Source organism: Typopeltis vanoorti, chromosome 4 (genome assembly GCF_054136105.1).
Source record: "Typopeltis vanoorti isolate ZY-2024b chromosome 4, IOZ_Tvanoo_1.0, whole genome shotgun sequence".
Taxonomy (NCBI): Eukaryota; Metazoa; Arthropoda; class Arachnida; order Uropygi; family Thelyphonidae; genus Typopeltis; species Typopeltis vanoorti.
Window position 1 is genome coordinate 158,185,687 of NC_143552.1, and position 18,455 is coordinate 158,204,141.

At 38.0% G+C, this 18,455-nt stretch overlaps 1 protein-coding gene across 2 annotated transcripts in view; it reads right to left on the minus strand.

The window, feature by feature from the left end:
• Positions 1 to 18,455, minus strand: part of Argl (Argininosuccinate lyase) — a 350,034-nt gene that overhangs the window by 258,041 nt on the left and 73,538 nt on the right. For both annotated transcript variants that reach the window (XM_090392053.1, XM_090392054.1), the window contains exon 5: positions 7,515 to 7,574. In XM_090392053.1, the coding sequence (XP_090248179.1) occupies positions 7,515 to 7,574 (60 nt within the window). The remainder of the gene's footprint in view (positions 1 to 7,514; positions 7,575 to 18,455) is intronic.

Genomic DNA, 18,455 nt, shown 5'->3' on the forward strand with positions numbered 1-18,455 from the left:
TCATTACTCTCCCTTCCAGCAGCAGTCTCTCCAAAGGACTCACAATAAAACCATTCAAATGCAGTCCATCGCTCTTATACAGTTCAGTTCTTCCTTCAAACTCATTCCACACAGTAACAAACTGCACTCATTTCTCTTCACACATTTCTGCTAACATATCATTCATAATTCTTGCTCTCCATCTCATCTCATCACTGTCATACCTGGTCAACACACTGACTATCTTTCCTATCACACTATTATCTTTTATCTTTCTCAACAGCCTCCTGATATCCAATTTTACATTCTTCTTGTTCCCAGTTAAGTCGTTTGTCAGTGCTACCAACTTCTCTGCTCGCTCACTCCTCATATACAACACCTCATTAACTCTATTCATTTTACTTCCTGGGAAACAAATCTTGTGCATGTTCTTGTTTACCATACTTCTAATAATAGAATCACCATACAATACCAATTGAGGTTCTTTCATTACCTTTTTTTCACACCAACATCATTTGTTTTTGTCTTCTTCACTCTTCCATACACATCTCCAATTCTCTTTATTTCACTCTGCATCTGCATCATCTTCACCAACTCAGCTTTCAAATCTTTTTTTTCACTATCATTCACTCTTACTATTTTATCACCAGTCACAAACACAATTGTTTGCTGTCAAGCACACTCATCATCTTACTGCTAACTGCACTCCGTTTTTCAACATCATTATTGCCTGCTTTATCGTCAATTGAACTTTTTTTCTCACTATCACTTCCATACACACACACACACATACACTCTCTCTCTCTCTTTGAACATTTGTGCAATCTCTTCACCTGTTGTGTTAATTACAATGCCATGTTCCCTAATCATATTTAAACTATCTAAACTCATATTTAAGCAAGTCTCATGGTTCATCAGAATATTGCATTTCCTAGATATCTACACTCATTCTTTTCTCTTATTCAACCTCGCTACATAAATATCTATGACATCTTCCCACGCATACATACTACATTCACAACACTGTGCCATTTTTGAGAAATCCACAGTGTTTAGTTTATTCATCTTTCATGCAAACCTGTGCAATGATCTGCCTTTCTTCGCTATGTTGTATCAGTGTGCTAAGAAAAACAATGAATTTTATGATAATAGCATTATAGTATTATATTTTAGCATTAGTCAGCTCTACTTGGTCAAAAATTATCAGCCACAGTAAGACCACAGTAAAGGGTATTGTATTTTCAGGGAGGACATAGGGAACAGGATGAAAAGAGAGGAGTTACTACAACCAACCAAAAGAAAAGTTAAGGAGGATTTTTAGAACTTGAAGAGATGGTTCATTTGAGACTGTACATATCTCCAATTCTCTTCATTTCACTCTGCATCCACCTCATCTCTTGTCTCACCTTCATCAACTGAGTTTTCAAATTTTGCATATTCTTTTTTGGTATCATTCAGTCTCACTATTTTATCAGCACTCACACAAACTTGTTCGCCATCAACCCCACTTTCCGCCTTACCATTAATTGTACTCAGTTTTTCAACATCATTATTGCCCAATTTATCATTAATTTTATCATTATCACCCACTTTATTGTTAATTTAACTTTTTTCTTGCTATCACTTCCACACACTCTCTGAACATTTGTACAATCTTCAACTGCCATGTCAGTTATGACACCATGTTCCCTACTCATATTTATGTGCTGCCTCAAGGTCTATTAGAATATCATATTTCCTATATACCCACACTCATTCTTTTCTCTTATTCAGCCTCTCTACATGAATATCCTTGACATCTTCCCATGCACATATACTACATTCAGCACCATACCATTTTTGAGAAATACACGCTGTTTACCTTATTTGTCTTCTGTGCAGATCTGCACAATGATTTGCCTTTCACCACCATATCTTAGGCATCATGTGGTGGAGGCGGAACAAGACGATGAAGAATTATTGATTTGTTGATAGCATTAGAGGATCTGATTTTGACTGAGATGTCATACTTTCCCCCAGTCAGTGAGAGGGACCATGTAGTCCTGACTTGGAACATAAATAGGCATGTAGAGGTATTACGGCAAAATGAGTTTATGTGGAATTATAAGGTAGGCAACTATCATATGCGTAGAAAACAGCTTTCAGTAGTACAATGGATGAAAGAAGTTGAAGGATAAGAGGTCGCTAGTGCATGGGAAAAACTGAAGAAAAAATTGTTGATAAAAATTGCAGATGTATACCTTGAGTGAAGAAGTTAAAGCAATTTTGAGACGAATGGATGATAAGAAATTAAAACAGAACTGCAGATAAAAAAGCGATTATGGGAGACACATAAAGAGAAAGGTAGAGAACAGCTGTATGAAGAATCAGGCTCAGTCTAGGAAAGTTACTAGTATTGTAAGGAGAGAAAAATTATAATATGAGAGGAGACTAGCAATGCAATCCAAGCTATTGTTGGAGTTAGGTCGTATATCTGGTCGTAACAATAGCTAACAACATACGTTTAGATGTGGCCAACATCCTAATCAAGTCCAAGCCTCCCAAAAATAATATCCCACATAAGGAATTCATTGCTATAAAAGAGCTACACAACAACAGCCAGATTACCATAACAAAAGCAGACAAAGAAAATGCAACCGTGGTGATGGACACAACTAAATACGAAAACAAAATGCACACACTATTACAAGATCAGTCAACATACAAAATTATAGATCGCAATCCCACCAACACACAAAAGAATAAGGCACGAAAATTATTAAAAAAAAGTCACTTCCTGGCCCAAAGACACAGTTAGCAAACTCAAACCCTTCCATGTTAAAACACCGAGGATCTATGGATCACCAAAAATTCACAAACCAGGCACACCCCTACGCCCAATTGTGGACAGTATAAATAGTCCCACATACAAACTGGCTAGACATTTAGCGAAGCTACTAGCCACTCTCACTAACAATTCTCCCTCCTTTGTCAAAAATTCAGCACACCTAAAAAGCATCTTACAACACCTTACCCTAAAAAGCTCAGACTTAATAGTAGGCTTTGACATCACTTCACTATTCACAAATGTACCACTAATAGAAACCCTCAATCTACTGAAGTCACACTTCCCCCCCTGATATATTTGAACTATTCAAATTCACAATACATGCAGGATATTTCACATGGAAAGGGAAAATATACAAACAAATTGATGGGACAGCCATGGGCTCCCCCCTTCCCCCCCCAGCCAACTTTTACATAGAACAATCCACATAAAATAAACAAAATACTAAACACTCCTAAGAAACCCCTCCCACCATCCACCACAGAGAACTACAACAACAAAACAGTCACCATCCCTTACATTAAAGGCACATCCGAAAAGATCTCAAGAATTCTCAATAAACAAACTACGCACTACATTCAGATCATGTAGCAAATTAGTCACCCTCATCCGCTCACCCAAGGACAGTATTCCTCCTTTATCACATCCAGGAGGCTACCAAGTACCCTGCTCATGCAATCAAGCCTACTACGGTCAAACAGGAAGAACTGTGAATATCCGCATCAGCGAACATAAACGATACGTCCGGAATTATCATTATGGGAAGTCGGGCCTAGCAGACCATGCTCTGGATACCCCTGCACACAGGATCAACTGGAAAAACACAAAAGTACTACACAGAAACCCGTATAAATCAGAGAGATTGTTCTGAGAGGCGACAGAAGCCCTAAAACACACTCCAAATCTCAACAAATATGGCTGTATTAACTTGCCGAAGATCTGGGAGACAGTCATATTAAGAAAAAACTAGCACTTTTCTAGGACTCTAGTAATGTATGATAGTTTTTTTTTTTTTTTTTTTAAGATAGAGGGTGCCAAAATCAGGACTTTAGTCTTTGTGTTGCTGCTACAATTTTGTTTAAGTACACCATGTTGTTTTAGTCTCGCGTATTGTGACAAACAGTGTTTTTGTGCTCTGAAGATGCTGGTTATAATACCAGCGAAATACCAGCATCAAGTTAATAAATTAATTATTTACTTAGTTTCTGTGTTCTATTATACCGTTAAAATAATAAACAACATGTTCGACGAACACATAAGTCTGTCCACACGTATTTAGTGATCACTTTATTAGAGTGTTCATCGTGGTAGAGCAGGCTTTATTTCTAGAAGAATAAGGAGTGGTGAAGTCAAAGAAGAGAATATATTCTGGATACTGAGTATGTAAATATCAGTAAGGCAGGTGAAATAGATGGAATTTTACCACATGTTTTAAGGGAATGTTCTGTTGAACTGAATGTGCTATTAACTTGCAGTTTAAAGAAAAATCTTGCAATTAGAGAAGTTCTTGGAGAGTGGAAGGAAGGTAAGATAGTGCCAGTGCATAAAGGTGATGGCAGAAAGGAGGTGCAATATCAAATTATAGGCCTGTTTTGCATTTTCACTGGAGTTAAGATTTTGGAGAAATCAGTAAGAACTCAAATACAGAATTGGGCAGATAAGGGCAATATTATTTATGCAGGCCATCATGGACTTGTCAGCGAAATCTGGACAATAAAACAAAAAGACAAGCAGAAATGAAGTTTATGAGAAAAACTGCAAAGTATACCCTATTTGATCACAAAAGAAACAAAGATATTATGAAAGAATTAAACCAAGAACCAGTAATTGAAAAAATTAAAAAATATAAACATAGATGGATGGAACACGTTCAAAGAATGAAAACAGAAAGATTACCAAAACAAGCCTTAAAGTACAAGCCATTAGGAAAAAGAAAACCAGGACGTCCTCTTAAACGATTCAACGATGACTTCTAAGGCCGGAACAGGCCATACTAGGCCTAAATCCTTGATACGTATGATGATGATGATCGTGGACTTGTTAAAAGGCAATCCTCTTTCAGTAATCTGGTTGCCTTTACAATAGAGTAACAAGAGGCAGTGAATGAGGGTAAAGCATATGCTCTTTTTTTTATTTTATTTTGGAAAAGCATTTGACAGGGTGCCACATTACAGGTTGGTTATTTAAGTTGCAGCATATTGGTATGAATATCAGGGTATTGGATTGGATAAGCAACTGGCTTTCTGACTGATAACAGAGAGTTGTATACTGATAACAGATAGGAAGGTTAAGAGAAAGGTTCCACAGGTTTCAATACTGGGACCACTACTATTCAATCTTTAATAATATCACTGATATAATAATATTGTCACAGACTACTGGGAGATTCAGTTGTTTGCTGATGATGTGAAGCTTGGGAGAGTTATTAATAATAGTGCTGATGTTTTGGCTCTTCAGGAGATTTCGATAAGCTGGAAAGATGGACAAATGAATGAGGATATCACTTTAATGAAACAAAATGTAAATTTTTTGAAATTTGGAATCGACAGATAGTATGTTTCACACTAACTTGTTGGAGTTATACTGAAAGAAGTGAAGGAAGCAAGAGATCTTGGTGACTGTAGATAGAACTTTGAAGGTCAGAGGACATACTGCAAAGGTTGTGAAAACATCTCAGAGAATTACTGTAATATTGAAGAGGACATTGACCACAAGAGATAAAAGGGTGGTTGTCTCATTGTATACACTCAATGGGCAAAACATTAGAGATAAGTGTAATGGGAAGTTGAAACTGGCATCCCACACACAGAGTGAAATGTACCCAAACCAAATGCAGACAGTAAATAGTCCCGATATCAGGGCTTCCCAACAGTGTATTGCAATTGACAAACATGCTTAAATGTGATGATTTTAGCGACTTTGATCGTGGACATATTATCTGCACAAAACAGATAGGTCATTCTATTGCCCAAGTGGTAAGAACCCTAGAGTTTTCAAGAGCAACTGTATCAAGGGTCTACCATGAGTATACCATCAGTGAATGTACCAGCACCCAGCGAGCAAGTGGTAGCCGACCACATGTCATTGATGACTAGGGTCGACATAGACTGTCCAGGCTTGTACAATTGTAGGGCAATGGCACCACAAATCATATCCAGTTTCAATGTCAGAGATCCAAGCAGCGTCAACGAATGGACAGTATAGCATAACATTGGCTAGGTCTTGTCCTAATTGTGTACCACTGTTGACAGCTCACCATTGGGCATGCTCCTCACCTGGTCTCAGGACCATCAAAACCGGACCTCTGCAGAGTGGACCAGAGCCATGTGGTCTGATGAATCCCATATCAGTTGTACCAAGCTGACAGGAAGGTGTTGATGTGGTGTTGACAGCATGAGGCCATGGCTCCGTCATGCCAGGTTGGCTCTGTTCAAGGAGGTAGTAGCTCTGTGATGGTTTGGGGAACCTTCTCATGTGACACATTAGGTCCCTTAGTGTGTCTGGAGAGGTTCTTAAATGCTGTGAGCTACCAGAATGTACTGGCTGATCATCTACACACTTTCATGGCCTTTGCACATCCTGCAGTCGATGGTCTGTTTCAGCAGAACAATGCACCACCCCACTGAGCTGCAATCACCTAGACATGGCTCAGGGAACACTAACCTGAGTTTAGAACCATCCAGTGTCCCCCGAAAGGACCTGGATTTAAACCCGATCGAACATCTCTGGGATGTCATAGAGCAAGACATCAGATCCATGTATCCAGGAGTGATGTCTAAGGCACAGTTGTGGAAAATGCTGTAACAGGCATGGCTGGAATTACCTCTGGCAACCCTCCGGCATCTGGTGGAGTCAATGCCTTAGAACATACAGGCTGTTATTCATGCTAGAGGAGGACTGATATGCTATTAGGTAAGTATCTCTAATATTTTGTCCATCAAGTGTACAAAGCTTTGATCACACTGCATCTGATTTGATGTGCTCAGATCTGGTCACCAGGATTTGAAGGGGATGAAGTGATCTTGGAGAGGGTGCAGAGCCAGATTAAAAAAATTATACCAGGAATATGCAATGTTCATTAAGAGGATAGGCTGAAGGCATGCAGAAATAAGAGAAAAAAAGAGAAATACAGGAGAGGAATAACTCAAGAATAGCAGTGTATGTTATTCTTGGGTCATTATGACATAAGAACACCATTAGTTACTTATTCGCCCACTTTTGTATCCTCAATATTACCATTATCTTCCAGGTCATTCTCACTACTTTCACAACATTACCTCTGAATTTCAATGCTCTCTCTCTCTCTTTCTATCTCACTCTGAAATTTCTAGCCTGATTAGGTCTTGAAGCAAAACCCCACCAGATACTCTTCAGAATGGAGAGTTTACTGCACTGATAGGAATCAATTACCATTATAACTTTGTCATATAACCAAAATATTAATATGATCTCCCCTTAACAAAATTGTGCTGGTTTACATAGAGAATCTTAATCATTCTCTTCTACTCAGTCCTTTATCCTATTTCTAACTAACATCTTCCGTATCATAACCGAATTGCAAATATCTAAACATGTCGAGAATTCAATGCTTCCCTTTCAACACTAACTTTATACAGTAGTACTGCTTTATCATATCAGGAAAACAAGTTAGACAATAATTTTCTAAGCATATTCACCCAGTTAATTTTAGAAAACTATCCATACTAACCTGATCATTTCGACTTCGTCCTGTATGAAGTTTACCACCAATTTCCTTCCCTATTAATTCCTATAAAACAAAATATAATTTACATTAAATAGATTGCTTCAATATCAATTTGCTAACAACTGCTTTTATGAAAACATTATTTATCTTTTAATAAGATTTATATATCAATAAATAAATAAATAAATAAATATATATATATATATATATATATACAGTAAAACCCCAAAGTTACACGGTAGGTGGGACCAACAAAATGCACGTAAGTCAAATTCGCGTAACTCGGGGTATAATTTTGCATGTAATTTATATATACAAACATACAAAACATTAGTTAATTAGGACCAAAGGTTTACAAAAACACCTATTTTTTTAAGAAATACTGTACAATCATAATTGTAGTGTTTTGTACATAAAAAAAAGAAAGTTATTTCGATGTCGATGGTTTCATAAAATCTAATAGATTCCTCTGACAGCATAATGTCTTTTTCTTGTTATGCAAAATTTCTTCATAGCAAGCCAATGATTTTTTTATTCCTTGCCTTGTGGCTACAATTCATTCCTCGTTAAAATCTATGCCCTCCAAAATCTGTAAACCTTTCTTAATTAAGCTGAGACCTTCTGTTAATTTTGCACTTGTCATGTGCTTTTCTGGTAGAACTGGATCTGAGGTTTTGGTCTCTTCAGAAGCACTTTGCTCACACATCTCTATGAGTTCATCAATTGTAAGTGACTTGTTATGTGAGTCTAACAGCTCACTGACATCTTCACTGTCAACTTCTAAATCTAATTGCCTGGCAATTAGATTTAGAATAGAATTAAATCAGCCTGGCTTGGCTACATATTGTTTTTTGATCAAGTGGACAATATTTTACTCTCACTTGATTATCACACCATAATTTAAGCATCGTTTCCATCTCACCAATAATCCCATGACGTTTACGAATTATGCTTGAATTCAATGATTGGGCATTTTTCACAGCAGCGAGAATTCTTTGTTTATGATTGTTTGTACTGTGGATTCCTGTAGATCGAACTTCTTTGCTAACTCACAAATTTTCATTCCACCTTCAAAATTCTTAATAATGTTGAGTTTTGTTTCCAAAGTCAATGTTTTTCTTTTCTTGCTAGCTGTAGAAGAATCGAACTTGCTTCTTTTGGATGACATGATTATTTTTTATGTGATAAAATTTTTATCAAGAAGAACATAGCATTAAACAATAGCAAGGTTTGTAGACTATAAAAATGAATGGAGACAACGCGAAACACGTCAGTGCTTGTTCACAGCATGTGCGACACTGGCGAATGTGGCCGGCGCCGGAAAGATACGACCAGTGGTGAGGGTGAAGCAGAACGGGAATACGTACATAAAAGAAACCGCATAACTCCAGATTCACATAAGTCAGGGTAGCGTAAGTTGGGTATTACTGTGTGTGTGTGTGTGTGTGTATATATATATATATCACTCTCTCATGCACAAGAGGCCACAAGACCTATATGACATACGCACATAAACTTCAGATGCACCCAAAAAGTATTTCTTTTCATTAGAAAAACATCAACAAGAGTTCACCAACAGCTCTGCTATAATAACAGATTGTGGAAGCATTACAGACAATCATGATGAAATCCTCCTATAGACCTTACAGTACTCAGCTAAAAAAAAAAATCAACTAACGCCTTTTTATTCCCATATACAGGGAGTAGGCGAGGCCATTTAGCCCTATCTAACTTTTGGAGACTGAGTGGGCAGTTCAATCTCCACTGGTACCAATCAGAGATAGATGGCCCAAGGCTATCACTAATTAAGTGGTACACAGTGAAGAGAGACGGCTCAAATGTGCCGCCATCTCGTGGTCCCTAACTCTAACACAATATATTTAATGTCTGAAATAATGTGGGTTCTACGGTCGATTTTCTTGAGTTTCCGGGACGAAAAACCCGAGTTTCCGGGAGGAAAAACCCGCTTGCCTGTGCCAGAGATCGACTAACTCGGGAACCGGTCGAAAAAAGGCTTAGAAAAATTTCCTCTAGTCGCCGACTAGACTCGAAACCAAATCTTCCTTCGTGCGGCCAAGCGCCGTGGTGTGCAAACGCCACATCCACTGAGCTACACAGGCTCTCTTACAGTACTACAAGAATATATACAAAACCAATGCAACATCCGCTGATGCCACTAGTAAAAAACTATCATTCTCGATGCAGCATAAAACAGAACTTCCAATCACATGATCTGAGAAATGCCTGCATCTCTCTAACAAAAGATAAATCTTTGGGCACAGATGGGCTTATTAATGAGTTTTATCAGTCCTTATGGAAGCAGCTTGGACCTACTCTCCATAAATTATATATCAAAGCAACTACTAATGGCCTCTCACCTAGTATGACAACATCAATCATTAAGCTCATCTCAAAGAAAGATGGCCTTACAAAACTAGGAAACTGGTGACCCATCTCCATTATAATCACTGACTGTAATGTCCGCGCGGTTAGCCTAGTGGCTATGTGCTTCGCAACCATATGCCTGGGGAAGGAGTGTCCTAGGTTCTTGTCGACGACATGAGGAGCTTAAGGATCTTCCTCAGCCATAGCCAAGTTAGCCGGTCCCCAAGTTTATCTAGAGTTTTTCATCTTGCAAGCAGGCAAACCACCCAGTTAACACATGCGGATACAGTCAGGAATACTTAAGACAATCCCTCCAGCCATAGGTCTGAATTGTCAGCTATGCCGGTCCCGAAGCCAGATAAAAATAGGGGAGATTGAGGTGGTGCAGTACCTCCCCATAAAAGGGGCTCACGGCCGTTGCATCACCATACGAAATAAATGAATGAACCGACTGTAATAAGATAATATCAAAAGTTATTGCCAACAGACTAAAGCTCACTCTGAATGAGCTAGAGTCTACTGGAATGGCTTTTAATATACAGGCACCAGAGCTATTCTATTACAGAGCGATCCATCCATGAAACCTACACCTCATAAATGATCTGATAAGTATACTATCAAAACAGTGAACACATAGGTCTTGTAACACTTGACCAAGAAAAAGCTTTTGACCATACTGAACATTCCTACCTATTCAGTTTCTTGAAAGCCTTCAGTTTGGGCTGGAATCATTTAAGCCATTAAGATACTATATGTTAACGCTCACTTCTACAAAAAGATAAACAACAAGCTCACCATATCTATACCATACAGCAAAGGCAATAAACACAGTTGTCCTCATTCTGGTCCCCTTTACATAATTGCTATAGAATCCTTTCTATGTCGAGTAAACATGTTGCTTAGGCCAACCTATCATAATCTCTCTTACCAAGCTCTAACCTTGCAGAATAACCTGATGATGTTACTGTTAATAGCTCATCATGATGAGGATTTCTCCAACACATAAGCAGCATACCAAGAATATCAAGCAGCCTCAAGAGCCAAACTAAATACACATAAAACCACAGGACTGTGTTGTAGCAAATGGAGAAGCCGAACCAACTTCCTACGTCTGGCCACTGGTCTGATGAGAAAAACAAATAACTGGGAATTCAGTTAGGAAATACTCTCATGTGGATAAGAACTGGGAAATACTTAAGAAACATTTCAAGCAAGTACTAAAAGAGTGGATGGTATGAGCTCCTATAGAGGGAGAGCAATAATTATCAATCAAATAGCTGCCAGTTCCTTTGGCATACATTAAAACTAGCTCCTCCAGAACATGTTATCAAGAAAATACAATCAGAAATATACTACTTTATATGGCACTTTATATAAAACCAACTGGCTCTCCTACAAGAATCTCTCTCTTTTCTTCATATGGGAGGGCAGAACTTTGGTATTGGTCAACTACAAGATAACCATCCATACCCTATTTTTCATGAACAGCCAACATTATGAAAATCAACATAAACAAACTGCAGAATAGATCTTCTCTTCTACCACCAGAGGTCTCTCCCCCTCTATTGTTCTAAGAATGACAACTGTACATGTGCCAACACAACTGACCACATTTTACAGAGATGCTCTTCAAAGGTGGAAAAGTCTAGACCTACAACACACAGTAAAAGCAGCCTTAATTCTCGAACTATTCAAGGAACCTTTCTTCCATAACAGAATGATAATACCCCTCCCCGTAGACAATTATCCTTTTATAATATGACAGTAATATCCTTTTTAAAAGCCAAAGACTGTTTGACAGGAATTAACTCTCCCAAGTAATGTTTACATGATACCATGCTCCTAACAAGGATGATGATCTAAGTGTTTTTTTTTTGTTTTTTGTATTATATTATTATTATTATTATTCAGGCCTCCATGAAGTCAAAAGACTCATCGTGGGAGGTCCTTCCTAAGAAACACAAAGCCTATCATACCACTCCTTAAACTCATTGACCGTTCTCGCTCTCACCACTCCATCAGGCAATGCATTCCATGGTTCAATATGTATGCAACCTTTAAAATATAACCTTTAGAGTGTTTTCTTTCTCCATTCTTCTTCCTTTTTCGTATTAGGCCTAATGGCCTGTTATGGAGCTGTCCTAAGCCCTTCCAAACCATACCTGTCCCAAGGATAAGGTGGTTAGTCCTATGCCTCCTGGTGTGTGTCCCATGTCTGTAGTCATGTCATGTATTCACGGGGCCGGTTTGCCTGTTCTGGGGGACAAAAAACCCGACTTTTGTTGAATAAACCTTCAGTCGAAAGAGACCAGATGAAGGTTCCTCGCATCACTGATGGGAATCAAACCCAGGTCTTTTCGACCAAAGGGCTTTGTCTATACTGACTAAGCTATGGAGGCTGGCTCTTTCTCCATAAGAAATTTAATTCAAGATGATCAAATCAGATTCTGAATTGCACAGATTTGGTCATGGGGGTTTCCATGGTGATGAGGATCTGTTAGAAAGAGTCTAGAGAAGATTCATAAAGGCCTTATGAATTTTCTCTTATTGGTGCTTTGGAAGGTGGAGTATGAGGACAAATTGAGAGAATATAAATTGCAAAGCCTTATGAGTAGAATGAGGAGGATGATTGAAACATATAAGCTAGTCAAGGGTTATTAGGTTGACATGGAAGAGATTTATCACAGAATGGGAGACATGGGTAGAACAAGAGGCCATTGCTGGAAACTGTATAAGGAGGGTGTGAGCAGAGGAGTGAGTTCACTGGGTTGGTGAATGAAATGCATTGCCTGAATGTGTTGTGAATGTAGACACAGTGAATCAGTTTAAGGCATGGATGAGCATTGCGTGCAATAGTGTGTATCTCCCATGATGAGTCTCTGACTCTACGGAAGTCAGATGTAAATAATAATAATAATAAAAACACTAAATAAAAAATATCATCAATGCAGCAAACCCAAAGTAATGGATAAGGTTATACATTTGTTGCATATCATCTTTGGTGAGTGGCATTTTTGAATAGTTTGTCAATTGTTATACATGCATATCTCATTTTAACTACCACATTGGCCATGACATATTTACAAGTCAATGAATACATGGATGAAAAATTTCATAAATTATTTGATATATTTCAACCATATTAGGTGGTTAAATTAGTTTGTAGTCTTTGTTTCACTGAAGATGATTGAGTTTTTCTTTCAGAAATATTCATTGTTTAGGTGATCAGTAAATATCATCACAATAAATATTATAAGCTCTGTATTCAGCTGGGATCACACACAATGCTGGAAAAGCTCCTGATAAAAGAGGATAACAGGGCATGAGAATTGATTAAGCAGTATCCGACACAAGCAATATGACTGTGTACCAAGAATTATCCAAACAAATAAAGTAAGAGAGGAATGGAGAAACACTGAAAGCAGGCAAGGTGGGTGTGAAAAGCAAAACATAGCAAAAGGAATTCTGCTTGTCACATGTGTGTGGATGTGTGGAGTCCTCTGCTATGTCAATAATTAGGGAAATGTGATAATGGTGGATTGTTACAAGAGTATAGTAAGCAGGGGCAAAGGATGTAGTGGAATTATTAATGAGCAATTTACCAGTATATATCATACTAGTGTAAATGATGCTTTTCAACACGTAGAATAAAGGTAAATGATAAGAGGATTAAAAGTGAATAAATGAGAGGTATATTAAGTGATTTTTGGTCTAGATGTTAATAAGGCTGTGAAAATAAATGACATATTCCCATGCATTTTTAAAGAATGTGTGAAAGAGTTAGCTCTGCTCTTGACTTGATTATTTACAGAGATTCTTGATGGGAAGAGTTCTCCACAAGCATGGTCCTAGGGAAGACCATGCTTGTGGAGAACTACATACCAGTCTCTATATCTGCAGTTGTAGCAAAGGTACTGAAGAGGTTGGTTAGGAATAGAATGCAGAATAGGATTCTTTTTAATGATCAGTATGATATGTGAAAGGAAGGTCTTGTTTTAGAATTCTGCAATCTGTAATAAGAGAGAATGTGTTGGATAAGGGAAATTCATATATAGTGCAATTATTGGCCTACAAAGGCATTTGACAAGTTACCACATTACAGGTTGGTGTGCAAGCTACAGAAGAAGATTGGAGTAGATAACAGAGTGGTTGGATGGATTGAAATTTGGCTCCCTGAATGATACCAGCAAGTTGAATATGATAAGACTGTGTCAAAAAAAGGAAGGTAACTAGCATTCTGTTCTAAGGCCTTGCTGTTTAGCTTATTTGTTCATGATATTGCCGGCAAAGGTTGGTCGAATGGTAGAGCCTCTGCTACTAATAGCTCAGTTAAGTAAGTCTGAGCGCGGTTAGTAGTTGGAAGGGGCCCAATCGTTCGATGCTGTTGCCACACTCTCCCTCGATGAGTCTTTGGACTCCCTGGAGGTGTCAAATAATAATAATATTTGAATTGGACTGACTGGAATCTTAAGGTGTTTGCTGATGATGCAAAGTTGAGAAAAATTACAAGGAATGTCACTGATATTAATTCCCTTCAGGAAGATTCGAACAGACACTTATTTGAACAGACTGATATTATTTCTCTTCAGGAAGATTTGAACATTTATACAAAAGATTTGAACAGACATTTATTCAAACTTTGAATAAATGTCTGTTCAAATTGATATTAATTCCCTTCAAGAAGATTCGAAGAGACATTTAGCTTGGACAAATTTATGAGGTTATTGTGTTAATACTAAGAAGTGCCAGGTGTGTTGCACTTTGTTGAAGTTCAGAGATATATCGCCTGCAGTGGCGCACTCAGGATTTTTTTTTGGGGGGGGGGGGGAGTTGAGTAGATGATTTGAGAATACACACTATGTATCGCATACGACCTATGACTGAGCATCTCAATGATCGCAAATACATGATATCCATAATCTCTTCTGGCCTGGCTTGGGCAAACAAAGTAGCGCTCAGTCCACCTGAGCACTACTTTGTTCACCTTGTGTTCACAGCAGCTGTGATTCCCAAGAACTATAGGGTATTCCCACCTTATGTGACCGCTAATTTATAAGTAGTATAGAAATAGAAGACACGACACAGCATAAATTAAAAAATAAATTTTAATTAGGAAAATATTTTTGGAATAGTGTTTTTTTTTTCTTTTTCCTTGGGGGGTGCCAGGGCCCCAATGGCTTCCCCTCTGGGTGTGCCACTGTATGGCTGTATACTGTATTGTGGAACTGTATTTAGGAAATGAATGAGATTCAAGTTCTGGGAGTTGATAGTGGTCTAAAGTTGTTTAGAAACTTGGCTCCCCTTCTGAGTGTGCCACTGTATGGCTGTATACTGTATTGCGGAACTGTACTTAGGAAGTGAATGAGATTCAAGTTCTGGGGGGGGGGGTTGAAGTGTGTCCTCCATATCATATCAACACTTGAAGTGTGTCCTCTAAACTTCAGACAGTGGTCTGAAGTTTAGAGGACACACTTCAAGTGTTGATATGATATGGAGTACACTAACAAGTAGGGGCTAATCTGGTTTTCATTGTGATGTGAAAGCAGTGGAGAGGATCCAGAGATGAGTGACCAAGGTAACATGAGGACTATGGAATGTTGGTTATGGGAAGATGCTGAGGGAACATAAAATGCAGAGTTTGGTGACATGTGAAAAAGAGGTGAAATAATAGTGTTAAAGCTAGTGAGAAGATATTTTACAGGATTAATTACTGTGGAGTCCAATAAGATCAAATACATGGTGGAGCGTTGCTGCACACCTGGCAGATTGCTTACTGGTGATGATGAAATGCATCACCACATAAACTTAATGAGTACCAAGCAATTAATCATCATGGGTAATTTTAATTATCCAAACACCGATTGAGTAACAATAAAATCTCATGAGAAAAATTAAGCCAAATTTATTGAGCTGTTGCGAGACAGCTCATTAACTAGACCTGATAATAGTGTTAGAGGGGGTTTCAGTAAAAGATGTTACAGTTCTGCATCCAATTGGTGACAGTGATCATGCCATACTGACCTGGGAAGTAATTAAGTTGGATATCCCATATTGAAAAGGTTACATGGTAAACTTCAAAGCAAGAAATTATGACCAATTGAGGACAATGCTAGGGTTCAATCACATAGTATCAGTGCAAGATGGGAAGGATATCAACAGTGCATGGGAAGCATAGGAAGTATTTAATAAAATACATTAATGATGCCATATTGGATGCATCCCTATAGTGCATATCATAAATAGGGTAAAAGTGAAATATGTAATCTTATTAATCAAGAAATGCATAAGAAAAAGATTATGTGGAAAGATACCATTTGCATGAGGATCATGTCAGCTATGAAAATTATAAGGTGTATGCTAGAAGAGTTACTATGGAAAGTTAAGTCTGAGTATAAAAAGAAATGAGCTCTGCAAGCTGAAGACAATGCAAAACAATTCTATCATTATGCTACAAGTGAAAGGAAGAATGGATGTAAAAGAATAGCTCTACTGAATGTAGATGGTATGCAGATGACAGATGTAATTGAGACTGTTCAACTCCTGATAGCATTTAGGACTTTACATTAAGTGCTAAAAGCTATCAACCTGGTGTATGCAACATAGATCTCAATGCAACCTCTATAGTGAGGGAGGCAGTACTAGAGCTGTTGCATAAACTGAAGAAAAGTTTGGCAATAGGAACTAGTAGGATGCACACAGATGCTAAAAACTGTTCTGCTGAAATGGTTATACCTTTGACTTGACTGTATAATTTGAGTCTCAGAACAGGAAAGATTCCATAGAAGTTGAAAGGATATATGATAATCCCATTGCACAAGGGTGGTGCAAAGACTAATGTGTCTAACTATTGATATATGAGTATCTCTAGATTGGTAGTGAAGATTCTGGAGAAGTTGATAAAAGATCACATATAGAAATGGGTTGATAGAGGATTTATACTTTGCAATCAACAGCATGGGTTATATGGTGACTCAATCATTAAAGTGTGGTAAAAAAATAAAGTGCACAAGACATGTTTTACAGGTGGTACAATAAAGTGTATGACAGGGTTCACCCAGAAACTCTCGTTTTTCGTCCCCTAAAACAGGCAACCAGGTCCGGATTACAGTCATGAATATGTCCCAGCCATATGCTGGTCCCGAGCCCAGATAAAATTGGGGGGGGGGGGCAATGGTGAACTATCCTGTAAAAAAAATCTCACCAGGAACACTTTGTGGGCAATGCCTACAAAGTAGTTTCAACTGTTGGAAACAGCTGAAAGGTAAAAACCACCACCAACAACAATAAAGTGAATAGCAGATGCTTTGCAGAGAAGGAAAGAACAGGCATCAGAATTAATGGTATTAGTGGGCACAAATGACTTGAAAAGAGAGACAAAGAATGTGGAAAGGGATTTGAAGGAGTTGTTGCAGGAAGCGAAGGATAATTGTGTCACTGGGAAAGTAGTTAGTTTGCTGCCCAGATATAATAGTAGTGAACTGAGAAGGAGAGCAATGATACTATACTGAACAAGATGGCTGAATTATGTTAGGTGAAGAGTTTTCAATTTGTGAATGTATGGAATGAATTCAAAGGGAGCAATGGCTGTTTAATAAAAGTGCACAGGGTTCGTATAAAATTAGTACGCTAAGAGTCAGAGAGGGTTTGGAAGGGTGGAAGGACAGGAAGTAGAGTAGAGCAAAGTGATGCAGTGCAAAACGGTGGGGATGATAACAATATAAATGAAAATCAGAGTCAGGATCAGGGAAACAGGGATGGTCAGAACAAGGAGAGACGTGAACTATAGCAGAGAAAGTAAAGAAGGATCATGTTGATAGGATGGCCTCAAAGAGTGGAAAATTGTTATGCTTGTACACTAATGTAAGGAGTATCAGAAATAAAGGGTCTGAGTTTGTAGCATTGATTTAATCAGTATCCCCAAAGCTAATTGGCATAAGTGAAATTTGGTTGACTAAGGATGATATAATGTCAGGAACTTGAAAAGATAGGCTATAGAATTTTCTGAAAAGATAGGAAGATGATGAGGCAAGGGTGGAAGGAATTATTATTAATCGTAGCAGAGGAATTGTGTCCTTCAAGAATCAAAGTGGAAAATAGTAGTAAGCATAAAGATTTTGAAGCTTTCTATTGTAGGCCAGGGAATATGATTATAGAGAATACTGATTGTGAAATGTTTAGCCAAATTAGTTGGGCAAGTAAAAGGAAGATGATCCTAATGGGAGATTTTAATTATAGGAATGTGGATTGGAAAGAAGAAATAGTGTATAGTAACAAGGAGAGTTAATTTGTTGAGTTTCTGCAGGGATAACTATTAAAAGCAGAACGTGATGGAAGCAACATGAGGTTTATTGGTGTTAGATTTTGTGATATCTTCACAGGATGTGGTTGTCAGTGGTGCACCCAGGGAGGGGGCCAAGGGGCCCCTCCCCAAAAAAAAGAAAAAGGAAAAAACACTAGAAAATTTTCCAAAAATCTTTTCCTAATTAAAATTATTGTTTTTTTATTTATATTGTTCGTATCTTCTATTTCCATACTACTTATGAATTAGCGGTCACATAC